This window comes from Taudactylus pleione, unplaced genomic scaffold (assembly GCF_031769625.1).
Source record: "Taudactylus pleione unplaced genomic scaffold, aTauple2 ptg000233l, whole genome shotgun sequence".
NCBI lineage: Eukaryota > Metazoa > Chordata > Amphibia > Anura > Myobatrachidae > Taudactylus > Taudactylus pleione.
Window position 1 is genome coordinate 1,204,727 of NW_028284635.1, and position 27,936 is coordinate 1,232,662.

Here is a 27,936-nt window from a genome sequence, read left to right on the forward strand (position 1 = left end):
CAGCCACCAACCCTTCACTTACCTCTAAAGAATAGGGTGGAGATCTATTAAATCTTCCAGAAAGTGGAGAAGTTGCTCATAGCAACCAATCAGCTTCAGTCATTTTATAGACTGTGCTAGATAAATGATCGCTAGAAGCGGATTGTCTGTAAAGGCAACTTCTTCACTTTCTCTTTCAAAGGTTTGATACATCTCCCATTAAGTGCCTATTCAATTAGCGCGAAAAGCAGTTTTCCGCAGTAAAGTATCGTGGGTGAGGTCATTTCGCCAGACGAAAAAGTATCGTCGTATTCAATTACAAATAGTAATAGGCGAAAAAGATTTGCCTATGAGTAGGTAGTGAATACAAGTGCAGATTTGCGGTTTTGGGGTACAAACGTCAGGAAACCACTCAGCACCCTTGGGACAGCCCCCCAAAGCAAAACAACGTAAAAAGAAATGAAAAAAAATTGATATCCCCAAAAATAACTTTGCAAAAGGGGGCGAAAAAAGTACATAGTTGGGGTACAAACTTAAAAACTAGCTAAATAAGCTTTTGGAGGGTCTGCATGTATGGGGAGGTGTTTTTTTGATTGCAGGTGCTTGCTGATGGTGCGTTTTTTAAAACAACCTTTGCGAATTTTAAATATGCTTGCACCCATTTTCATGTACCCCAAATTTGCTGGGACTAGTTATTTTCTAAAAACAAAACCCCCCAAAAAACAGCTAAATGCTATTCTTCACTACTTGTGCAAAGATGCTAATTATCAGCTATTGAGAGTATTTAAGTACCCCAAATAGCTACAGTAGGGCTACTTGGGGGCATCTACATTGATCCCCAATGTTAGTGCATCTTTTGGGGGGTGTCAGGCTGATTTCCCCAAATCTGACAGCACTTTGCGTGTTTGCATTTCGCCGGGTCACGTTTTCGCATCCTTTGGAATTGAATAGAGCGAATAGCGGGGCGCACCCGATAAGTTTCCGTGTCCAAAACATGCGATATAGGCGAAAACTAGATTCCGACGCCGGCGGCGAAATTATTAGCTACTTGAATACGGCCCTAAGTCTCTTTGGGGGGTATTCAATTCAGCACGATACTGAATAGCCCTAAGAAAGATTTCCTAGAGCTGTTCAATTCAGCGCGCTGTTAGCCCGACAAGGGGATTTCTTCTTGCACCCTCCTGAGGCGCGAGCAGAAATCAGACTATAGTGCCGGCCACGATGCAGTTTTTCAGCTTAACGCGACGCCATCAACCATGCAGCAAACACTTAAATTAGAAAATGCCGGTTAGCGCGACTACACACCCAGCTTAAGACACGGTGACCAGTATTCTCCGACTTAAGTGGTTTTAGTCGGACTTAACAGTGCGGGGAACTCCTCCCACAGGCCACTCAGCATCGTACTGAATTTAATCGCCCCCTTAAAAGCAAAGCTTTCTGGCTTTCAAGAGCAACCAAGGAACAACATGATCACCAGGGAAATTTTGGTTTAACTATATAATCTGATCACAGTGCAGTTGTTGTCATCGTGCTCTTGCAGGCCAATGAATAATCCTATACACTCTGCGATGGTGATTGCCACTACACTGGTTTTCCACCAAACTAAATCCAGTTAGATCAAGGGCTCCGAGCCCTGTAATTTGTAGCAATGCAACGTTTTCGCTCTCTTTGACAAGCGGCAATATATAAAATCTTTACTATCAAAATAATTCACCAATAAAAGTCGTGCAGGAAAGCTGAGCAATGCTCAGTTCCCTGGTATTACTGGCTGGCAGCAGAAGAGAACACAGCTCTTTGGAAGCTATACTTCAGACATTCTGCGCATTTGCGAGGAGAGACGGAACTACTGCTGCACTGCGTACATTTGCTATCCACTCTGCACGGCATGGGAAAGGAATGACCAGAGGTAACCAGAGAAGGTCAGAAACTAACTAATATAATAATTTGTGGAAACAAAAAAAATTTATTATATATATATATATATATATATATATATATATAAGCAAGAGTTTACATATACTGAAAACATTTGAGACAAAGATGGGATTAACAGGTAGCGTTCCCGTTAGGCTGTTTTAGTGGGGCGCGCCGCCCTGCCCTCCTTCTGGAGGGCAAAAAGCGCCCTGTCCTCAGAGCCTGCGGGTGCCGCAGTGTCCCGCGGGTGGAGAAATGTGCGGTGACCCGGTCACCGCCGGAGAATAGACGCCGGACTGTCGAAGCTGAATAATTGGCTGAAACAAGTTCAGTTTAAAATTTAATCGCAGCGACGCCATCTTGCGACTGGCCGCAAGACGCCATCTTGAAAATGAGATCGCAAGACGCCATCTTGCGAATGGCCACCTAAGAGCCATTTTAGATAAACTCCCATTTTAGTACATGTGGCGATAATACTATTAGCACCATGCGATTGCATTTTTCACACACACATTAATATGCACAATTGCGCTGTTAACTAGTCGCATATTAGCGACTGCATAGGACTTTGTATGAAACAGCTGTTTTATTAGCTTTATGCGCACGCATCTGCCCCAAGTTAACTAGTGTCCTTATATCAAACCCTCAATATCCATACATTACATATTCACACATAAGGTTCAATAAGCTTTAAAGTGTATGATTTAAGTTGGTTCAGTTAGTTTAAATGCTGAGAAATAAAGAGATTTGATAACAAAGGTATTATACATGCTAAACAAGTCGTGTTTGGTCTTGTATTGATGCGTACTCTTTTTACAGTATTCCGGTGTTATCGGTGGGGAGGTCGCATCATGCAAACTCAAGTTATGGATCGCAGAGCCTACAAGCAACAAAATGTATATTTCATGAACAACTGTTAGAATGTTGCAGGGGGCGTGAAGAGGAAGACCCCCAGCTGTTAGAGGCAGGGAGAGTCTATTTGAACCAGCCTGTTAAATGTGCTGTAACAGATGCTTCTCCCCTGGCAACCAATGACATCAGCAACTAACTTCCCTATTGTCTTGTTTATTCTGGGGGGTATAAATATGTGTGCACGAACGCTGGTTCTCAGTCTTCGTGCTGAACGCTGTATGACTAGGGGTCTCTTGCTGATGCCTATCTCCGGGTCCGGAAGCGCCTGCGTATGTATACTATACTTGGGTCTGTATAATTTTCCTTTTGCGCCTAAATTGTATCTAGATCAATTGCGTGTAACTGTCTGAACTTTTACCTGAATAACACTTGTGCTTTGGAACCACAGATTCCACGTCTAAGTCTTTATTTATGGTATGACTGCGTACGCAAATTAGCGTCATCCTTAGAAGGTATAGGCAGGATATTAGAAGGTATAGGCAGGACATTAGAAGGTATAGGAAGGTGTGTATAGAGGTTCTGATCCAGTATTGTTAGGAAGCATGCGCCCGGCATCTATTCTCCCTGTCTGCAGCGCTTGGGGGCTGCCCGGCATGCCCGCAAGTGCAGGGCACGCCCCCCAAGACTGATGAAAAGGGGACGCGGCTTATAGACACTCCCCCTTTTCGGACGCGTGCGCCTTCGGCGCGCACACTAAGGTGCCCTCTCTAGCTCCGGCGCCCTGCCTGCCGCTGGAGCTAGAGTGAACACTAAACAGGGGATACATTTTTCCAGGTTTCCAGTTATTAATCTACTAGCTGGGATACCTGGCATTGCCTGCGTTTAAGACGTGACCTTGACTGCTGGACTGCGAGCGGGATCACAGACCTGTACTGCACATGCACAGATTCCCAATAATCGGGAACCTGTGTGATCCCTCTCACAGCGTCTGCAGCTGAAACACCGCCTGAAATCACTCTGCAGACCAACATTATTATTATTATTATTATTATTATCCTTTATTTATATGGCGCCACAAGTGTTCCGCAGCGCCTTACATAGTACATAGAACTAATAAGTGAACAAGAAACAAGTAACTTACAGTACATTACAGTGCAGGACAGGGACACAACTTATATACATTGCTGAAATAGTGATTAAAGCACTCACAATAAGCTGCCGGGAGTTGGCGGTCCCGTGTTAGGTGCCCTAATGGGGAGTAGAGAGTAGAAGAAAATGTAAAGAGAAGCACATGAGGGAAGAGGTCCCTGCTCATGAGAGCTTACATTCTAAGGGGAGGGGCAGACAGACAGGCGTGACACAGAAGGGGAAGATAGGAAGGAAAGAGCATGAGGTGGGTTAGGAGGAGTGCTGGAAGGCCTTGATGAAGTAGTGGGTCTTGAGAGCCCGTTTGAAGATTTGTAGAGAGGTGGAGAGTCTGATAGGGAGAGGGAGAGCATTCCAAAGGTAGGGAGCAGCACGGGCAAAATCTCGGATGCGGGAGTGGGAGGAAGTAATCAGTTGGCAAGAGAGGCGGCATGCATTAGTTGAGCGAAGTGGGCGGGTGGGAGTGTGAAGGGAGAGAAGGTCAGAAATGTATGCGGGAGAGGATTTGGTGAGGGCTTTGTAGGTGAATGTAAGAACCTTGAATTGGCATCTGAAGGGGAAGGGGAGCCAGTGTAGGGCTTGAAGGAGAGGGGAAGCAGATATAGAACGTCTGGAGAGGAAGATGAGCCGAGCAGCAGCATTGAGAACAGATTGTAGTGGAGAGAGGTGAGAGACTGGGAGGCCAGCTAGGAGAAGGTTACAGTAGTCCAATCTGGATATGACCAGTGAGTGGATGAGGGTTTTAGTGGCATCCTGGGTGAGGAAGGGTCTAATCCTGGAGATATTTTTTAGGTGAAAACGGCAGGACTGCGAGATGTGCTGAATGTGCGGTTTAAAGGAGAGGGATTGACATCCATGTCTAGCAGGGCTGCCATCAAAGGGGAAATGCCGGAGCTGGAGTCCGGCTCCCAATGGGGCCTGTCCGCAGTGGCACTGTGTGGCTGCGATCAATCTCAGCTGCTGTTTGTAATCTCCATATGCTAAGCTTTGCCAGGATCAAAGATTGTGGATTGATTATGCTGTCTGCCAGTGTCTGAATGTATCCAGTGCTAAGCTGCTCATGAGCACACCAGAGTGTGACAGTGTGTGTGTGTGAAGCCAGTCTCTCAGCCCCACGACCTATGTAATTTAAGAGTGTCCCAGTCTTATGGGATTGTGTGACAGTATGTGGCCCCAATGAAGCTCAAACCTAGGCAAAAACCTAATCCTGGTGAAACTACACCACCATGCCAAATTTGGTGGAGCTAGGTACAAAACTCTAGCCGTGCATAAAAGACAAACAGACAGACACACACACACACTTTCTCTCATATAGATGTGAAAGACAATGCCATCAGCCTGACATATCAGACAATACACCCCACTTTCTGTTAAAAGCATGGTACTTTCATGTATAATTCAAGAGAAACGTGTATTTTACAGTTACTGACTTTCTGATAATGAATTGAAATTTGCAAAATCAGCCTATAGGAAACCGTACTCATTAAAAATGAATTGGAACTTAAAATATAATAAAACAAACATGTTAATTCTTTGAAAACTCCGTTCATAAAATAAAAATGACCATTTCAGTTACAATGACTTATATGGGGACAATCACTAATAGTTACTTACTCCTTTTCGGTCCTTGGGTAGCATAATTCCGCAATGTCAACTGTGACGAAAAACCTGCAACAGAAGAAAGCACTGTTTAAAGCCACTAAGTATGACCACAAACATCCAAACACAGGAAGTCTGGTTTAAAATTCTTTCAGTGCATATATCCCAAATACAGAAAGGTTGTTAAACCAATGAGTGCCTTTCTCCATGCACATTACTATACAGCACTAGAAAATATCATTCAGAAATGCTGAGAAATTGAATAGTTCCAGCAATGAGAATAAGCCATTTATAATAATAGTTCAATGAGAACCAATAGCGTTCTAAAAAGGTCAATGAGTACCAGTAGATTTAAAAGCAATTGTTGCAAAAGGTACTACCAGATCCAGTCACTTAGTGCCAACAGGAGAGACGTACAGATGTGTCTATACACATCTTTGCTACAATCGCGTTATAAAGCCCCTCTTGGTACGCCAGGACCCGTGAGTCTCCGCTAGCGTCGGGCATCTTTCTGCATATTTTGTTGTCAAAAACGCATCTTATGCTGGCCATAGATTAGCGCAATTTCTGTCCAATTACACAATTTTAGACACATCGTATGATGAATTGTGTGAAAATCGCTTAGTATTTAGGTAGGAATAGGATCGGATGCGCACTCCCGCCGTTGTTCTACCGTATCTGACGTGCAGCCCATATTATCCATCGTGACTGTATGCAGATTGTGCAGTATTTTTGCGTACATGCGATGCATCGTGCATCTGAACGGAGTCAATTAATTCTATTATGATTGCATGTTTTTGGAGAGGCACATGATCGATCGTATCACGGCCAGTCGTATAGGGGCGAGTGATCGTACGTCAGATCGTATGTTCATCGTGTATGAAAAAAAGCACCAAATCGTGCGGCCGGGACTCCTAGGGAACTGCTGGGGAGTTCAAGTGAAAACGTATAATGAATCGCGTCTTATGCTGGTCGTACTAGTGTATGGCCAGCATAAGTCACAATACACCAGCAGACTGTGCTGATTCATTTGATATGTGACACTTGAATATATGTATGCGACCAAGGGGGAGATGTACTAAGCCTTGGAGAGTGATAAAGTTGGGAGAGAACGTTCCAACCAATCAGCTTCTGTCATTTTTATAGGCTGTGTTTGAAAAATGACAGTCAGGAACGGACTGCTTGGTACTTTCGCTCTTCAAGGCTTAGTACATCTACCCCTGAGTTTTTGAATCTGTATACAAAGTGCTACAATGTAGCAGCCGCAGCTTTTCATTCCAAGTTCTGTTTTGCTTCATATACAGACTCCTGTGCACACAGATATACAAGTGTGGCATATCAAATGAACCAGTACAGTCTGCTGGTGTGTCCTAGTCACTAGCAGCTCACTCATCTCAGGCAAGTCGCACTGCGTGGCGTATTGAGGGTGTGTATGTATGATATATTATACTATACATGCATATTTATGTGTTTATTTCCATTACACATATAGAGCATGTGCGTGATTACCCCCCTGAGTGATACAACAAAATATAATAGGCTACAGTCCAACTGAACCACTAACCTATAAAGCATTTTGCAGAACTTGTTTTGGCTTTTCCGAGAGCCACCCAAGGTCACAGAAAATGGCTCTATTGGTTTTCTGAGAAGGGAAACATATGTTCCCCTTTTTCAGTTCCAATAATAAATGTAGGGAGTGTTATTTCTTCTGCAATCAACCTTATCTACAAAATACATTCTGTATCAAAGTTTAGCAATAAATACACTAAGAGGGAGATGGCATTCTCCACGCCGGCTGTGAAGTGCATTCCAGTACCAACGAGTAAGGTACTGTGTGACCAGCAACATTGCCTCATAGGTGCACATAGAAAAAACGCTGGCACAATAATACACAATGATGTGTGTAGCTGAACATTGTGGCAATGCATCACCAGGAACTGAATCTCCTCCTTACAGCCCATGATAAACACGCACGCAATATCACAGCCACAGCCTAATTACTGTAGAGTTAATTCTCTCTGCAAACTAAAGTGGACTTCCTAATGACCTGTAAAACTATTTTGTGTAAGGCATATGAAATAACACTGTCTTACAGCCACGCTATTATATTTGTTTCACAAGTCCAGCAAAAGTTTCTGTTATCTGAACTGCAAGAGTGGAAAGGGGGCACTACATGATCTGCCCTCTCCACTGTCTGGGTGTGGTATGGGAGGTGGACAGGTATGTCAACATGCATGAAGTTGACATGAAAATGCAGACATGCAGCTTGATGACATTGACCATGTTGACATTTATCATGTCTAAACAGATGTCGAAATGATAGCATGTCAACATTATTAACGTTCCAGGAGGCCCAGTGGTCACTTACCTGGTCCCGGCGGCTGCAGTGACTGGAGCTCGGCTTCCAGGTTTTGACGATAATGTGGGCATCACTACCGACGCAGCCGGCTGATGAAGCGGAGTATTTTCTGCCTATCCCTAACCCCTATATCTACCCCTAATTCCTCACCCTAACCTCCCCGCTAGTATGTACCCCTATCCCTCCCGGCAGCACCTAAATCGAGCAGTCGGCATTCACCATTATGAGGACATAGATATGGGCTTGTTGACATGCTGAACCTTATCAACATTCTATTGTCGACATTATGACTGCATTCCTCAGTGCCTAGGTGGATATAATCAATGGGTAACCGCTTGGGTCCCAGAGTAACACACAGGAACGAGCGGCGAAGGAGTTCTACCAGGATGTACAATCTACCATTCCCATACCCACGTGTGCCTTTCTCAAAAGGCGCAATACGGTACGCAGGAACCCCTTATTTTAAGGGATTCCCATTCTTTTCTCGTTTTCATTGTATTTGGAATAAATTGTTTAATGTTTTTGCACCATGAGAGACTTCTTTCATTCTTTTTGAGGTATCCACATCTACCGAAGAAGAATTGCACAAGGGCCATCACATCATAAGGATATAAACCATCCTCAATAAGTGAGTTATTAGATTTTATGAGTCCGACCAGACGTGGAATTTTGTGGACTGGGGTAGAAAGAAAACACATTATCATCATCATTTATTTATATGGCGCCACAAGTGTTCCGCAGCGCCTTACAAGGTATATAAACAAGTTGTGGACAAGCGACATACAGAACAATACAATACAGGACCAGGGCATGGATAATATATATTGCTACATTAGCGACCATAACACCCAGATAAGCAACAGAGCATAACATACCAAAGTAACTTTATTGTGACTTTCCCCTTTACTCTAACAAGGGGAGTGCTTGTCCTATTGTCCATTTTTAAATATCTGTATAAGTGATTTGTGGTCTTCATTTTTTGGAATTTAAGCTGTACCCCGTGGGTTTTTATAGCGTCATCGATACTATTCCCCCTTTTGTTATCCCTCAGTGCCTACCCATTGCCTAACATGTAAGGAAGCCTCTGACCGGCAAATGAAGCTACATTATGTTAGGGGTCCATATTTACAGAGAATTCAAAATGGGGGCGTGGCTGACCAGGGAGAGGGGTGTAATTGTGACACGCCCCCATCACACTTGGGGGAGTGCCCAGCACTTACGGAAGTACTGGGCTTCCCCCAAGCGCTCCCCACACAGTGAATAGATACCGTGCGCATACACACAGCGGTGGTGATCAGTCACTGCAACTTTTCCCACCCGCAGGACACTGCAGCCCGCAGGTGGGGAAGGCACAGGGCAGGTTGTATTAGCAGGGCTCTGCTAAAAGGGCAGGGTGCATTTTGCCCCTGTAAAAATCAGGCAGGGCACGGAGCCCTGCTAAACAGCCTAGCGAGAACACTATGATAAAGGTAGATCTACATCTGTCTCTGCTTTGTCGGTGTATGCACTCTCTTGTTTTATTATTATCTGTGTTTGTCACGAATTGTAAAAATGCTACAGAATAAGATGGCACAATGCTACAAATGGAATCTGTATGTAATGCTGGCTGTCAGGATGCCTCCTGTCAGAATACCGACAGCGGCATCCCGGCGGTTGGTACCACCTCCCCTCATAACCCTCCCTTTTGTAGCTTAACCCTAACCCTCCCCATTAGCGCCTAAACCTAACCCTCCCCCCACTAGGGGTGCCTAACACTAACATCCCCCCCCAAAAAAAGAAACCTAACACCGCTATGCTCCTTAAACCTAACCCTCCCACCAGTGGTGCTAATTAATCCAATTGTGAAACTTATGAGACCAGTAAAACATGCATTGTTAGGGGTCCCTGAGGACTGGGGTTGGGAAATACTGACATACACTAATACAGAGGTTCCCAAATGCCGCAATTACAGTCCAGGTTTTAAGGATATCCATGCTTGAGCCCAGATGGTTAATTGCTAATTAAGTCACCTGTGCTCAAGCATGGATTTCCTTAAAACCTGGACTGTAATGGTGAAGTTTGGGAAAATGCACTAATATAGAAATAAACAAACATACCCACACACTAATATATATATATATACATACACACTATTATATAACTATGCATATATACAGATTTAGTTTATGGAGTTTGATCCATCCATTTACAAATATATTTAGAAATTAGTGCAACGGTTATAAGATGGAAATGCACGCGTGCCACACTCAGTACATAATGCTAAACTACTGACACTGAAGAATGTCACTTCCTTATACACAAGGAATTCCCCACGGGTGTAGCAAAAACAACGTGCAGGTGAGGGGAAAAACCAAACCTATTACTCAACAAAAACAAAAAGAAACTTTGAAGGGGGAGTCTCCCCTCTATCTCTATTCTCCCTCCTATCCAGATCCATTCCAAACTCATCAAGATATTGTCAAGAACTTGTCAGTCAGTCATTCTCAATGCAGCCTCTCTTGGAATCTACAGACTCACCCTGCTCCACTGCCACTGTGACAGCATTACTATCTGCGCCCAACCACTTCAGGAAAACATAGTCTGTCTGAATTGCCCACTTTGAGGGCAAAGCCCCTATGAATACAATCGTTACTAGTCTGTTTCCTTTTAGCAGAGAATCATCCCCATTCTCTCAACCCCACCTTCCCCCAGTCTACCCATTTTGCTTTCCTTTCCTGGTTTGCTTTGATTTACTTTTTATTTTTCACCCTCTTATCCTTAACCTAATACTGGTCTCTGTGTTTATTCTTGCACATACCCAACCCCTTTATTTGTTCAGACCCCCCCCCCCCACCGATCCCATACTAGGTTATCTTATGTTACAATTTATCTGTCTCTCTTGAAAAACCAAATACATTTTTTTAAAGAAACTTTGGAGGGAATTCAATTGTATGAGATGCGATGCTCCGGCTGCGGACAGCTACGGCAGTGCCGACTTCTAAAAAACTTGCAATACCGGCGGGTGCGATGTACCGTTCCAGAACGGCACGTAGCATCCATCGCAAAACTGAATTCCCTCCTTTGTGTGGTAAAGAAAACGCCATCATTCAGTAGCTTTTAGAACCACCTGTAGCAAAAATAATGTGAAGCAATTACTTACTTTAGCAGAGAGCCACCATATTATGCAAAGCTTTCTGTTCAGTACTGAATTAACATGACATGTAACATACCAACGTCACAGATCGCAGAACCTTGTTTCTTATCTTTGTTAAGTCCGTTATAGATTTGTTGCAGTACTCAGGATTTTATTTTTTGACTGGTCAGTAACGGAAGATTACCAATGAAGAAAAAAGGGAACCCAAAGATAAAGCAGTAACAACACAGGAAACCTGACGACAGACAGGATGGTAGAATAGGCTCATCTGGTCAGATGTCCATTTGATTGTTTTCATATTAAGGGCCCTATTTATTAATGCTTATGTAAAAGCCCCCCAAAATGACATTCCTTTTTGTAGTGATGTGGAATGTGAAGGCTTTGTGTATATGAGAGTGTATAAGCACACTGTTTTCAAGACACCTATCGCTACCATTTTTTTCAAGCTGCTTAACACCATAAGAACTACCTGTTTTGGATTACTCACACTCCAGAAAATACAATGGAACCTAGACAAGGAACCACCACGCAGAGTGGAAATACTGGATTTGTGGGATAACACTAACAGGGAAATATTGAGCTTTACGGAAGCTGATGCAAATCAAACAAACACTGTTTAAAAATGATAGCTCTATGGAATTAACAGGTATCAGCATAGAAGATGTATATTACCAGCTTCTAAAAATGAGGAAACGCGAAGTGGATTACCTATTGCATGGATTATATTTATCAGATTACATTAGACCAGAGGTTCTCAAACTCAGTCCTCAGGACCCCACACAGGTCAAGTTTTGCAGGTTACCCAGCAGGAGCACAGGTGTACTCATTACTCACTGACACATTTTAAAACATCCACAGGTTGAGCTAATTATTTCACTTGTGATTCTGTGAGGAGACCTGCAAAACATGCACTGTTTGGGGTCCTGAGGACCGAGTTTGAGAACCTGTGCTTTAGACAGAAACTAATCCCCAGAGATTTTAAGGTTCATAATTTACCGACTATAGGTCGTAATAACATTGAGTTCTGCAGGCGCTGGTGCACAATTCTTAACAAGTGTAGCCTAGATTTAATGTTACTATTGATAGAGGCAGGAAAAGAACTGCAATTGGTCAGAAATAAGATAGACAACTTTAAAACCACTCATGAAACACTCTTACAGGATTCAGACAATGTTTCTTGGTTGACAAAATTAAATCAGCAATGTGAGACCTATAAAAAGGATCTGGTTAAGTTTAAAAAAATCAAAATTACAAACGGTGCAGCAGGATTACGAGCAACAACGAATAGATCACTGGTTAACAGGAGCAGAATCGGATCGCCATACCAATAAATTTACAACAAGACCAAGTTGGAGACAGAGGAGAGATAGGACAAACAGAAACTATGCGACTTCAAACAGTGACAGCGATTTCGCAATAGCAGACTCAGATGATCCATAAGCAGCAACCAGAGCCCCTTTAGGGGTGAAAACCCGCGGCGAAGAAAATAGGCCAACCAGAAGCGGAGGTCAAACAGAAAGGATCCACAAAATCGGTCGGAAGAAAAATACAATTTTTAATTTGTCTTCAAGAAATTTAACAACTACAGAGGAAACTGTCCTTAATCAGGGATTATCCTTTGTCCCAACACATTGGCATGACGAAGTCGAGTGGCAAATGAATATACACAATCTAGGAAGAAAACGCAGATTGCGCGAACACTTTAAAAATAATACTACAGATAAGGATTTGACAATTTTGAAAAATTTCCATATCACTCATACTAAATCTACCTTTGACCCACCAACAATTAACCCCTCAATTAAAACCTATACACGTCTATTGGACGATTCCATAAAGAGATACAACAATACTCCTAATCGGATATATCCCAACCTGTCCACAAAGCAAAAAGCATTAAAAAACCTTAGTCAGAACAAAAGTATAGTCATCCGCCCTGCAGATAAGGGCTGAGGCATAGTTATACAGGATCTAACACAATATAAGGATGAAATCAGATGACAATTGGCATGTCCTGTTATCTATATGAAATTACAAAGGGACCCTACAGGAGAATATCAAAAGGAGTTAAATGAAGTACTGACACAAACAGTCAGTGAGGGGGTTCTTTTACAAGCAACACAGAATGCCCTTACCTAACCTCATCCAGTTATTCCCATATTGTACACTGTCCCGAAGGTTCATAAAGATAAACAAAGGCCCCCGGGCAGACCGATCATATCGGCTAGGGGGTCGATATACCAAACCAATATCAGAACTTCTGGACAAATTAATCCAACCACATACTATAGTCCAGCAGACATATCTAAGATAAATAAAATTCACAATCTTGGACAGGAAGCTATTCTATGCACTATGGACGTGTGGAGTCTTTACACGTCTATTCCGCATGAAAAGGGACTACAAGCTAAGAACACATTTCTTTTTAATCTGAGCAAACCATTAGGTCTTGATATTCATTCATATATGAAATGGTTACGTTTGACATTGACACACAACCATTTTTCATATGATGGGGATTTCTACTTGCAACGCACAGGCTGCGCTATGGGGTCAAATGTGGCCCCAGGGTATGCAAACTTGTATATGTTCCAATTGTAACAAGAACTCTTCAAGGATCCAGGTATTAGGAGACACATTATTTGGTATGTGCGCTATATTGACAACTGTTTCATGGTGTGGGACGGAGGTATTGAACTCTTTAATAGCACTACGAATAAGGTGAATGAAAAACCAACGCCTATTAAGTTCACATTCCAAAGTGGAAGAGAAGGAATTCATTTCCTAGACGTTCTAGTCTCCATCAAATAAGGAGAACTGGTTACCATGATATTTTATAAAGAAACGGACAGAAACACACTTTTGGAGGCGAGTAGCCATCACCCCAAATCAGTGAAAACTGGACTTCCATACTCCCAGATGTTGAGGGCAGCAAGGATAACAAGGAGCACCAATGATCTTCCTAGAGAGATGGATAAAGTTATACAAAAATTCCAACAAAGAGGGTATGAAAGAAAACATCTCATTAAGTTAAAAATGAAAGTATTATCCCTGAATAGACATACTTTATTGGATACATCTGAGCAGAAAAAGGAGAATAAACAAGCCAACACTTTGGTATGGACAACCAGATACTCTACAGCCAGTCCTGTCATAACTCACGCCACAAAGGCACTTTGGCCAATAGTGGCATTAGATCAAGACCTTTCCAATTTCAGAGTGATAAGACCTATGGCCAGTTACAAACGGGGTAAAAATTCACGGGATTACCTTGTACGCATGGACATCACTGACTATGCGCAAAAAACGGCTTTGTTCTCACAAATAAGAAAACCATGCTGCTATCGGTGCCTGAATTGTGTCACCTGCGGATACCTGCAAACAGGGGATTATTTCAAACATCCTCATACCGGGAAGAAATATAACATACGACAGGTTCTCAACTGCTCTTCCAGGGACGTAATATACATCATCATATGCCCTTGTGGTAAATATAATGTGGGAATGACATCGCGAAAATGTAAGGAACACATGGCCCTGCATAGATCCGCAATTAGAATGACACTTGCCGGCAAAGAAATAGACCAACCAGTGGCCAGACATTTTAAAGAAATGAATCATACCCTCACATCTCTTAAATACATGATCATAGATGAAATACTGCCAAGACCACGTAGAGGAGATACCAGCAAGGACTTGCTTAAGTTGGAAGCCAAGTGAATTATGCGACTGGACACTTTACAACCAAAAGGACTGAATGAAAAAATGAATTGGGGTGCATTATGAAGTAATGATCAGAATTAGGGGATTGGTATGTCATTGCCAATAGATAGGCAGATATATAGAAGAAAAGCAGTACAACACCTATGAGCATGCAGAATGTTATTAATATTTTGAGACAGCAGGCAGACTGTTAATTAGATTCTGCCCAGCAGTTAACAGCAATTCTGTTTTTGTTCTTTACCCCTTCTTTGTTTAGTGTGACCCACATCCTAAAAGTTAAGGACTGTTGTTACTATACTAGTTCATTCATTTATGATGGTATATCTCACGGTGTGTTGTTGCGTTTCACACAGTTCAGCGCCGGAGCAGGAGGCAGCGACCGAAGTTGCCATGGCAACAATCGGGCGCCTGTAGTTGACGTCATCACTGGGCGCACCCAGGAAGATGGACATGCACCGCCGGGCTCCGCCGCTGACACATTTAGCAAGACGGGATATAATGTAAGCTCACTTCTATACATCTATTGACATATCCTGAGGACAGGGCTCTGTGTAGCCCAGAAACGTCGATATGTATGACATAAATCAAATCCTGGAGTGCCTAGTTTGTAATTCGGTGCAGTACCTTTGAGGATTACATACAACTGTGACAGGAATGCCAGATTTGAAGGGTGTGTGTGTGTGTGTGTGTGTATATATATATATATATATATATATATATATATATACATATACACACACACACACCCTTCAAATCTGGCATTCCTGTCACAGTTGTATGTAATATATATAGCCTTCAATAGCTCCGATGCCCTCCGGATTTAAATGATTTAGATAACCATTGCATCAAGTCTCCGAGTGCTGCCGCTTGTTTGAAATGGTTATCTACATGTATTTTTAATATCATCATTATCATCAGTTATTTATATAGTGCACACATATTCCACAGCGCTTTACAGAAAATATTTGGCCATTCACATCAGTCCCTGCCCCAGTGGAGCTTACACTCTATATTCCCTATCACATGTACACACACATACACATTAGGGTTAATTTTAGTTGGGAGCCAATTAACCTACCAGTATATTTTTGGAGTGTGGGAGGAAACCGAAATACCTGGAGGAAACCCACGCAAGCACAGGGAGAATATACAAACTCCACACAGTTAGGGCCGTAGTGGTAACTGAACCTATGACCTCAGTGCTGTGATGCAGTAATGCTAACCATTACGCCGTCTGTGCTGCCCATAATAAATAAATATATATATATATATATATGTGTAGAGACTGGCACTGCAAATGACGGGACTTAACTTCAGCCGATGCTCTCACAGTAATAGTAGTAGTGGGTGGAAGGTGCAGCACTCGTGGCGTAAAAAAAAATCAGCTGGCAGCGGTATTATTTATCAACGTTTCAGTTTCATTAGAAACTGAATTTTTCAGCCTAATGATGGCTTGCTTCACTGATAGTGACAGCTCTGGATCTCATATTGAGAGTCGACAGCAACTGATTCCAAACGCAAATGTCACACCTAGAATCAACTCCAGACCTTTTACCTGCTTAATTGATAATGAAATAATGAGGGAATAGCCCACACCTGTCCATGAAATAGCTTTTGAGTTGATAGTCCCATTACTTTTGGCCCCTTAAAAAGTGGGAGGCACATATAGAAACAGTTGTAATTCCTACACTGTTCACCTGATTTGGATGTAATTACCCTCAAATTAAATCTGAAAGTCTGCAGTTAAAGCACATCTTGTTTGTTTAATTTCAAAGCCATTGTGGTGGTGAATAGAGGCCAAAATATGAAAATTCTGTCAACGTCCCAATACTTATGCACGTTCGTATGTGTGTTCGTTCTATCTATCTATCTATAGATATATATAAAAAATTTCACGGGGGTGTTCCTTTTATAGGTGGTAATTTTTTTGGACTCCATTAATCTGGAGAATAGTGCCACCTGCTATGTGGATTCAAAAATTAATAATTAAAAATCTCTCTCCACATACATGTATGTATACATACACACCGCTATACAAATTACATAAACAATTTACCTCCCCATCCAGAAAAAAAAAATTCATACAACAGATTAGCCAGCAGCACTGATCTGCATGACTAATAAGCGATGCTGCATTCTGTCATAGGATTAAACCACATCACTTGTCCGCTATGGCAAAATAGTGTGTGTACCATCAATTTGCCACTGGTTATTTTCAGAAACAGAAATCCTCTGAACACCACGACAGATCACTATATAAAGTAAGCCACATAGCTCAAACAACCACAGTAATTTCTGTGTAGAAAACCAAACTCAATTTTCTGTGTAGAAGATTAAACTCATAATATATCAATTTACATTAGTATGTGAGGCATTGATTCAATGGAGTTTCATTGGGCTAAGCTTCACTCTCTGCAACATTATTTCTTATAAACTAAAATTTTCTGCATTCTCAACTTCACCAAGTGGTTCTGATTATACAGTCTCCATCATCCAGCTGTACAATACGGCTCTGGCCCCAAATGGAAAATAGATCAATAGCCTCATTACAGACCATCCCACTCAAGTCTTAAGGTGCATACACACAACGATTCTTTGAATGATTTGTCGATAACGACGTCGTTACCGTTAAATCGTTCAAAAAATCGTTCAGTTTATGAGTTATAACGATGCATGAAAATTACAAATGCGCACTCCCGTTTGTAGTTAGTAGTTATCGTTCATCGTCCATTTCATACTGTCCAACATGACTATTTTCATTAAGGGAAGGAACATTATTCGTTCAAAAAATCATTCATTAGACTTCAAAAAATCGTTCACTTTTTCAAGGGAAAATCTGACAGAAAATCGTTGGTTACAAAATCATTATGTGTGTATGCATCTTTAGGGGTAAATTTACTAAAGTGAGAGTTTTTAGAAGTGGAGATGTTGCCCATAGCAACCAGATTCTAGCTATTATCTTCTAGAAGGTGCTAGTTAAATGTTACGTAGAATCTGATTGGTTGCTATGGGCAACATCTCCAGTTCTAAAAATTCTCACTTTAGTAAATTTACCCCTTATAGTTCATCAGCAGTACCCAGTAAGTGGCATGTTTAAAGTTAGAAGACTCACACGGTTAAAATTCTATAAATAGCATCACAGCAGTGTCCAGATCCTGGCGCCGACAGTCACGTTGACAAACTCACTTTGGACATAGTAAGTGTCGACATGCTGCCTGCATTCTGTACCCAGTAGACTATGTTGCAGCATACTTACCTACTTTTGAAAAAAGTCAAGATTAGGAAAGCAATATCTATGCATGTGGCGCTGAAGAAGGAGTGTACTGGTCCGCTTGAGAGGTGCGTCAGAAAATTTACTTCTGTCCAACTGAATGAGCCCAAAGCAATTACATAGATCGACAAATAAACTAAGAAAACAGTATGTGAGCATGTATGTATGTATGTATGTACATATATCTAAACACACACATCCATAGCAAAAAGGGCACCCACCACTTCTTATTTCTTCAAAGAAGTGTGCACAGATGGTCAATTAGTTTTGCCATCCTGCTGAACGAGAGTTCGGTTTGGTAAGCTATACGCACTTACTAATCGGACGCTCGATATGTCTGGCCAGACTTCACAACTTGGCGCACATTTAAATTTGCTGTCAGATGGGTGGTTAGTGGGTCTCGCGTGCACAGGTTGAGCTGTACCGATATATTGGCATCGGCTGTGCTACAGGGCCTGATATATCTGAACGTTGTCAATCACATACATATTTTGTTTACACACCTGCCGATGCATTAGCGATAAATCATTCATCGACCAACCAAATAATGTATCGAAAAGTGTGTACCCAGCATAACTCTCTCTTCCACTAGGTTTAAGCAATTCGTCACACATGCCATGTAATGCAACACACATCCTTGGGCACAGATCCCATAAAATGCAACACACATCTCCAGTAAATCAGCACACTTTCCTGGACACAAAACACTTGTAATTCGTCACAAATCCTTGGGCACACAACCACTTATGTAGCCATCAGAGTGCAGGAGAGAGGTGGACATTTTCATGTAGCACAAATCCCCGTTTGTGTTTCCTGCATGGTGGGTAAAGAGTGATGTCATCACTGCGATGCTCACACCCAGCTCTGGGAGACTACTAGATTCTTCTGGGGGTTAGGGAGTACACTATTTCGGTGGTGTAGTAAAAGTATTTCATGGAGTAGTCGTCGAGTTAGTATGTGATGCAGAGGAGCTTTCAGAACAGGCTTATAAAATAATCTATTAATAGGTAGGACAAAAGTACAAAGTTTTCTATAAAGCTGTACAAGTTTATTTAAGCCCTTGGGGGCCTATTTATCAAGCTGAAAAAAATTCAGGGGAATGCTGCAATTTGCAGTTTTGGGGCAATTTGAGAAGTGATACCACAGCAGATCTCTCTAACTTGCAGTGGTAGACCCCATAGCTTTCTATGGTGACTAGATTAATGCTCTATGGTGACTAGATTAATGCCCCATTTACCAAACTCAGAAAAGCTTAGCTGAGCAAAGTTAAGCTGGCCACACATCTAAAGATTATCTTTCCAACCAGCCAACTAGTTGATTGGTTGGAATGAAAATCTGGTAAGGAATACACTCAGCAATTTGCTCCCAAACGCTGGAAAATGGACCACATTCTGTTGTTGGAACAAATAGTTTAGATCAAACATTTAACAAACTTGTCTGACGACCATTTTCATCTGTTTACTGGCATTTAGGAGAAAATTGCTGATCATCACTTACTCCCATACGTTACCAGATTTTCATTCCAACCAATCAACAAGTTGGCTGGTTGGATGTAAGTTGGTCTAGTGTGTGGCCAGCTTTAGCCAACAGTGCACCATCTTTAGATGGCAACACTAACTCATTGTGTTTTCTGGATCCCTCTCTGCTAATTCCACATGCACACGTAAAGCCCAATGGGTGCACATGCACAGTAATTCAAAGGTCTACTCTGTGTCCCAGCATTAGTAACAGTCCCAAATCGATGCGATATGCAATGGTAGAATTTGGACTTCACCGCATATTATAATAAGCCTCTGAATGACTACAGTAGATCAAACATAAGCAGTAACCCCTAATGTGGTAACTGAAAAAAAGTATTCAAATGGCATGGTCACATGATCTACATTTTATTTAATAGATTTGTGCTCTAAATTAAGAAAATGTCTTGCCCCAAGTACACAAGTCCTATGTCTGTACATCACTGCAGAAAAAATGATTAGGAATGATTTGGCACTGAATCAGCAGTCATGTTTTTTTTTCCAGCTTTGCATGTAGTTTCCAAACATACTTTACAAGAACTTTAATAATTTCCCATCCAAGTAATTTAAGTACATCAAAAGGAAATCTGTATCTTTAGCAGAGTTTTTGCCGGCCAACATGCCCTCTTCTTAAAATAAAGAAAACAAATAAACAAAAATAAGAACATCACAGTAGCCTGTGCTATAAAAATACATTTTAATAAAATATTTTTAACATGGTGATATGCGCCCTGCCCAGTTTCAGAGTGCCAGTGTGCGCTTTGCGTCTGCACCTTCCCCGGAGCAAACCAACACACAGAGGGGGTTATTCATAAAAGATAAAATTGTCAGATAAAGTACCAACCAATCTGTTCCTAACTGTCATTGTACAGACTGTTTGAAAAATACAGAATTATGGTATAAACATACCTTTTAATAATTATTTTTCTTCAAGGTCAATAGGGTCCACAGGAATTACCTTGGGATATATAGTTGGACAGCATCCATTGCACCAAACAGCAAAGCTTTGGAGCTACCAGCATGCACTGGACCTCCTCCCTATATACCCCGCCCCCAGTTCGTGACTAAGCCTCGCGGCAAGAGACGGAGAAGGAAGAAACATTTCACCAGAAAATACTCCACAACCAAAGAGGGAAAATCTGTGATATAAAGCTTTAAGAACAGGTCCATCTGACGTCAGGTAAGTCAGGGTGGGTGCCCTGTGGACCTCGAAGAAGAAGAAGAAGAATTACACTGTACAACAAATTAACACTTAATTTGTTTCCTTTCTAAAAATAGTCACACATTACTAATTTGAGGTCAAGAAAAAATAAAAAATTATTTCAGAATGTTTTTACTAGCTATTTTTTGAGCTACACTACTTGCACTAAACTGTATGTACATTAGTAATATAGTCAGTGGAAAGCTATTTTAAAATAATCTGATATTTTCTTGATAGAAAATAAATAAGTTGTTTTAATTCAATCAATCACAAATAAGAACACAAAACGAAACAAACATACAGCATACGAAAGTACTATGTAATATAGTGGCCTATTCATGGGGGTGCTTTCTCTTTGCTTGTCGCTTGTACTCCTCTTCTGGGGCATCTCTTGTCACTGTCCAACAGTAGTGATTCACCTACCCTGATATCTTTGTTCCATTGCTGAAATGTCTTGGTGGAATCGCTCACTATGCTTGTCACTCAGTGCACCACAGTTATCTTGTGTGGGTAAAAACGTGAATCGCATATATTTGAATAGGGGAGGGGACAAATAACATTCATTTAATTGGGTCATTAGGCCCCACCCCCTCTGCGTGGAACGCAGATTGCTGGTAAGATTCTCTCCATTCTGCCCACTTCACTAGGCGATGGCTACATCGTCATAAATGGGCTATATCTCGGAACTCAGAGCTAACAGAGTTTTAAATGTCATATTCATTCTTTGCATGCTGAAATCAATTAGAAGTAACTATTTTCACATCGGAAACATTTTCATTGTTGTGCAGCGTTATCAAAAAGGTATGTTATACAATAATTTTGTATTTCTTCTTTGGGTTCCATAGGGTCCACAGGAATTACCTTGGGACGTCCAAAAGCAGTTCCCTTAGGGATGGGGACGCTCCTGAGAAGATAGGAGAATCCGCCGCCCAAAGGAAGCATCCTGGGAGGCATACGTATCAAAAACATAGAACTTTATGAACGTACTCATGGAAGACCAGGTGGCTGCCTTGCAGAACTGTTCAGCAGAGGTGCCCTGCCTTACCACCCACGATAGTCCGACAGACCGAGTGAAATGGGCTGTCATCTTGTTCGGAACAGAGAGATTACCCAGAGTATAGACCTGGGAAATGGTCATACGGAGCCAGCGGGACAAAGTATGATTGTTTGCTGGCCAACCTCTTTTGTGGAATCCATATAACACAAATAGAGAATCTGTTTTCCGGATAGTCTTGTTCCGATCCACATAGATCCTGAGGGTTCAAACCACATCAAGGGAATCTTCACCTGTAGACAGGTCTGAAGCCTCAAAGGCCGGGACTACAATTTCCTTATTAATACGGAAACGGGAAACCACCTTTGGAAGGTAGCCTGCCTTGGTAAGGAGGACTGCTCTATTCTGATGAATTACCAGATATGGAGAACGACATGACAAAGCTGCCAAGTCAGACACCCTGCGAGCTGAAGAGATAGCTAGAAGAAAAAGCATCTTCACAGTCAGCCATCTCTAATCCACCTTATCCAAGGGTTCAAAGGGATGCGCCTGCAGTGCCCTGATAACCAAAGACAAATCCCACGGTGCTACCAGTGGGAGGAATGGAGGTTGCAGTTGCAGTACCCTCTGCATGAATGTTCTAACATCTGGCAGTGGAGCGATCTTGCGTGGAAACCAAACAGTCAAAGCCGAAACTTGGACTCTCAAGGTAGCCAGGCGAAGACCTAAGTCTAATCCAGCCTGGAGAAAACCCAAGAACCCTGGCTACCTTGAATATTTTAGGGTAATATTTTCTGTTTTGACAGCACAAAAAAAAAAAAAAAAAAAAAAAAAATTACCGCCAAATCCTGTGATAGATGTGAGCAGAAGCAGACTTCCTTGCTCTAAGCATCATCTGTATCACTGACGTAGAAAACCCCCTGCCCTTTAACATGGAAGACTCAAGAGCTAAGCCATCAAAGCCAGCAGTTAAATCCTGGTAAAGACATGGACCCTGCATTAACAGGTCCTGTCGCAGAGGCAGTGGAAACAGACTGTCTATTGATAGACGTGTCAGATCTGAAAACCAATGCCTTCTGGGCCAGACAGGAGCTATTAGAATTATCCTGCCGCCTTCCTGTTTGAATTTCCTGATGACCCTTGCAAGGAGGGACATTGGAGGAAACAGGTACGCTAACCTGAAGTTCCATCTCACTGCCAGGGCATCCATGAAGGCTGCTGAGGGGCCCCTTGTCTTGTACCCGTACCTGGGGACCTTGTGGTTGTGACGTGACACCATCAGGTCTACGTCTGGTAACCCCCACCTGTCCACCAGGGTTTGAAACACCTCTGGATGAAGAGCCATTCTCCGGCGTGTATGTCCTGACGACTTAGGAAGTCCGCTTCCCAGTTGAGAACACCTGGGATGAAAATTGCTGATATCGCTGGAAGATGACCTTCTGCCCACAGCAGAATCTTCACCACCTCCCTCATAGCTGCTGGCCTTTGTGTGCCTCCTTGATGGTTTATATAGACTACTGCAGTCGCGTTGTCAGACTGAAGTTGAACAGGCCTGCCCTGAAGAAGGTCCTGCATCAGAAGTGCCCTGTGCACTGCTTGAAGCTCCAATACAGTTATTGGTAGATGGCCTTCTAGGTCTGTGCACCTTCCCTGAAAGGTGTGCTGACCCATCACTGCTCCCCATCCACGTAGACTTGCGTCTGTGGTGAGGAGTACCCATTTTGGGACCCATAATGGATGACCCTTGTCTAAGCAAGTCATCTCCAGCCACCAGGCTAAAGAGAGGTGAACCTCTGGGGAGACACAAATCATATGATGTTTTATCTGATGATGCTGACCATCCCACTGAGCCAGGATCCACAGCTGTAGGGCTCTGGAGTGAATCTGAGCATAAGCTACCATGTCGAATGTGGCTACCATGGAGCCCAGTATCTAGATAGCAAAGTGGACTGATACTACTTGCTTGCACAAAAGACTCTGCACTCGAAACTGTAGCGCCATAATCTTGTCCTCCAGGAGAAAGATCCTCTGTTGCAGAAAGTCCAGCAGTGCCCCTAGGTGTACCATTCACTGGGTCGGTGACTGGAAAGACTTCTTCCAATTGATCACACCCATCTGTGCTCCTGCAAGCAAACAATAGTCATTCGGAGATGACATTGTAATATCTCCTGAGACTGAGCCAATATCAGGTGGTCGTCCAGATATGGCAGTATCCTGACCCCCTGTGGCCTGAGACAGGCTGTCATAACTGCCATTATCTTTGTAAATACTTGAGGGGCTATGGCCAGACCGAAGGGTAGAGCCTGGAACTGAAAATGTGCTGATCCACTGAAAACCTGAGAAACCTCTGCTAGGATTCCGCAATCAGAACATGCAGATATGCATCCTGAATGTCCAGCGACACCATGAAGTCTCCCGGTTCCATTGCCAGCATGATTGACCATAGAGTCTCCCTCCGAAACTTCGGTACTTGGACAAATCTGTTGAAAGATTTTAGATAGGTCGGTACGACCCATTGGGTTTTTGGATCAAAACAAATTTGGAGTAGTAACCTCTTCCCTGTTGCATCACAGGGACTGGAAATATAACTCCTGAGTTTAGGAGGGTCCCCACAGATTCCTGGTAGGCCTAAATGCTGATCGGGTCCCCAGGAGGATTTGTAACCACAAACCTCAGAGGGATGCTTTCGAATAACTATGACATAGCCATGAGCAACTAGTTCCTGTACCCAGGAATCCTTAGTTGTCTGCCACCTGGCCTGGGCCAACTGTACCAGTCGGCCTCCATCCCTGACATCCTCCAGAGGGAGGCCCGCCCCATCAGACCATAGGCTTACCGTCTGGCTTAGAAGCCCGGGCGTTTGCCTGACCAAGTCCCTCTGGGTGGCCCTCTATGAGATTGACCCTGTCTGGCCGAGGGCTGTTTCTTTGTCTGTGACCTTCTCCTCCTGAATATTAAGGACAGACCTCACCGCCCTTACCAAAGAGGGAACATCCACAAAAGATTGGTGGTCCTCATTTACTGAGACCGACTAAGAAGTCTGAGAATCCTCATCCGATGAGAAGGTTGATTCCAATTCATGATGCAACGCAGTGACTCTTATGCCTCCTCTTCCTCACCACCACCGGTCTTTCCACCTGCGTAGAGGCTGAAGACTGTAGTATCCCCTGGCTGGAGTGAGCAGCCATATCCCAACAAGGATTCATGGGGGGTAAACACATAGGAAGAACATGCTGTGGGAACCCCATAGCCTGAGGCACCCCCGCAGCTGGAGCCCGTGTCTCCGTGGCCCTATCAAATAGGACTATACTTCCAGCGTGATGGCCATCCATGAAGGCCCCAGTGCTGATGCAGGTGTACCAGTACTAGATGTACAAGGTTCCTATTTGCTACAGTATTTACAGAACCCATTCGGATTCACATCCTGCTCAGACAGGCCTGCGGCACAGGACTTACAGGATATCAGCACGGGAGGACTCACATCCTTATCTTCTGGCATAATAAAATGTACAAAATATACCAGATATGCAGGTGTAAATACAATGTGACTTATACTATCAGTGACACACCCCACCCTCAGAGGGACAAGGAGAAACACATTGATAGCAGTATCTGACAGTCTCAGAAAACAGACCTTGTACATACAACAGCTGACACACAGTCACATTCAATGCAAAAAGCTACAGCAATGTGGACTCAATCAACTAAACCGGACCCGTAGGGAGAGGGTAAGATATAGAGTACGCTATATACCAAACCCAAGGGAAAGGTATATAGAGAGACCGACCAAACCTCTGAGACCAACTGCTACAGCCGTGGACAGACGCTAAAATGCGAGCGTCTCACACATGAGGTGGTCATTTATACCAGACGCGCGAATCCTGGCCGGAAGTTAGCGTCTGGGGTGAGGAGCGGCCGGGGGAGCACCTTATCTGCCCCTAAGCTGCGATTTTGACGGCCGGGTAAACTGCACTACAAGGTAATATGATTTGACTAGGGCGCTCTAGCGAGTCTTACCACCTGTCCCTGGCAACAGATGATTAAGCCCCGGCCGCCTTAGTGAGGAATCGCAGAGCGTCTTTCACCCGCAGCGGCCTCTGGTGTGTCTCAACACCAGAGGCAAGGGACTGCTTTGTGCATGTTTCCCCGAGAGGAATCCTTACCTGACATCTCCATTTATCCGACCGCAGTCCCGGACCTCAGCGTTTTACGGCCAAGCCGCGCTGTGACCTGCCGAGAACCTCAGGGCATACAGCGATACTAGTGTTTCGGCGTCGGCGGAGGTAGATGGAACTGCAGTAGAGCGTCATTACTGGTGCTAGAACCACTACACTCTGAAGTTTTTCAAACTTAAGGTAAACCATAAAATAAAAAAGCTTAGGCCTAGCAGTCCCGCTGTTATAACAGTTGCGTCTTGCCATGCACCAAACAAAAAAACTGAATGCCTGCAGCTGGGGTATATAGTGAGGACGACCAGTGCATGCTGGGAGCTCCAAAGCTTTGCTGTTTGGTGCAATGTACGCTGTCCAACTATATATCAAAAGGTAATTCCTGAGGACCCTATGGAACCCGAAGAAGAAATATAGCGTTATGCTAGACTTACCTAGATAACTCCTTTTCTTCGAGGTCCATCCTCATTATAGAGGATGAAGTACCGGCTTCTAAAGCCTAAAAAAAAAAAAAAAAAAAAAAACTGGTGTTCAGACACCAGAAGGTGATTTAGGAACATCCACTGATGAATGACGCTCCGCCTCAGAGATAGGCCCAGAGGTAGAAACCTGTGTATCCTCTGCCTTCTCAAATGTTATATCAGAATCTGAAAGCAGGATGGACTATAATCCATATATATGCTTAGATGGCGAATGCCTTATTCACCTGTATCATCTGCAGTCAGGTAGATGCTAAAATCCAGATTCTGAACGGAGTGGACATAACCCTTCCATCCAGGAAGGATGTATGGGAAGAGGAAGCGGGATGCAGTCAAGAAGCAGACTGTCGAAATGCCGACCGCCGGCTTCCCGACTGTCAAATCCTAGCAAGGTACTAATGACAGGCGTCGAAATTCCGATGCCTGTCATTAGACCTACACCGGGAGCCCGACATACCGAACAAAGGTAAGCCGTGTGCGGACAGCCGCGGGGGGAAAGGTTAGGTTTTAGGGCTCCCAGGGGAACTTAGGGTTAGGCACCCCCTCCCCCAAAGGAGGGTTAAGTTTAGGCTAGGGGAAAGGGGGGTTAGGCACCCCCAGGGGAAGTTTAGGCACCCCTAAAGGAAGGTTAGTACCTTTGGGGCTGTCGGGATCTTCACTGCTGCCGGTCTTCCAGCGTCGGGATTTGAACCGATGAAACATAGCAGGTTGTAATCACTGTGGGTGATCAAAAGTGGAAAGCAGTGTGGCTGACCCCTGAACAGGTGCTGGTGAGATGGACTGTTGTGGTGTATAACAATCAAACCACAGTCCATCCTGTATGAAATCCTGAGAGGCCAACTGCACAGGATTTACATGAAACCAGCACAACAGTCTCCTGTTAACCTTTGTCCTGAGACATGGGAAATACTTCCAAGTAACCTACAACCAGTGTAGGGTTAACAATGCAATGTGACCCTATTCGCAGATAAACTTAAATGTGAAGTACTCGCTAACCCCTATACATCAGGTAGTAGGGGGTTATGAAACACAACAGAAAACAAAACAAAAAAAACTCTTCTTTCCAGCAGAGTTAGCATAAGTCACATAGAATGCATATAATATATTTGCAAAAGGGCATTAACATCAGCTACCTAATACACAAGTATGATAGGATCTACATGCATAAATATTCTGCCTCCTCTAATTACAAGTTGGCACTGAATAAACTTATACAAAACACACAAGTTGGTAGGATTCCAGTGCTATACACCTGGAACCTAGGAGAAATGTGTACTCAGGTAGAGACCAAATCTCCCCTCAGCAAACATTTCCATCATCAATTGCAGCTGAGAGTCTCCAATTAATTAGTAGAGGGGGGGTGGCAGCTCAGTCTTTACAAGTAAATGTGAAATACAAATTAACCCCAGCACATTCTGGTAGTTGAGAGTCAGAGCAATAGCAGTGATATTTATAACTGTCTGAACTCCTGTTTCCCTTTAAGCTTAGCATATAATATTAGCATATATAATATATTATATATATATATAATATAATATATATATATATATATATATATATATATATATACATATATATATATATATACACACACACATAT

The 27,936-nt window shown here is 43.0% G+C and overlaps 1 protein-coding gene across 1 annotated transcript in view; it reads right to left on the reverse strand.

The window, feature by feature from the left end:
• Positions 1 to 27,936, reverse strand: part of SNX10 (sorting nexin 10) — a 79,429-nt gene that overhangs the window by 25,885 nt on the left and 25,608 nt on the right. Inside the window, exon 2 of the mRNA XM_088479430.1 lies at positions 5,506 to 5,559. Coding sequence (XP_088335556.1) covers positions 5,506 to 5,529 — 24 coding nt within the window. The 5' untranslated portion in view covers positions 5,530 to 5,559. The remainder of the gene's footprint in view (positions 1 to 5,505; positions 5,560 to 27,936) is intronic.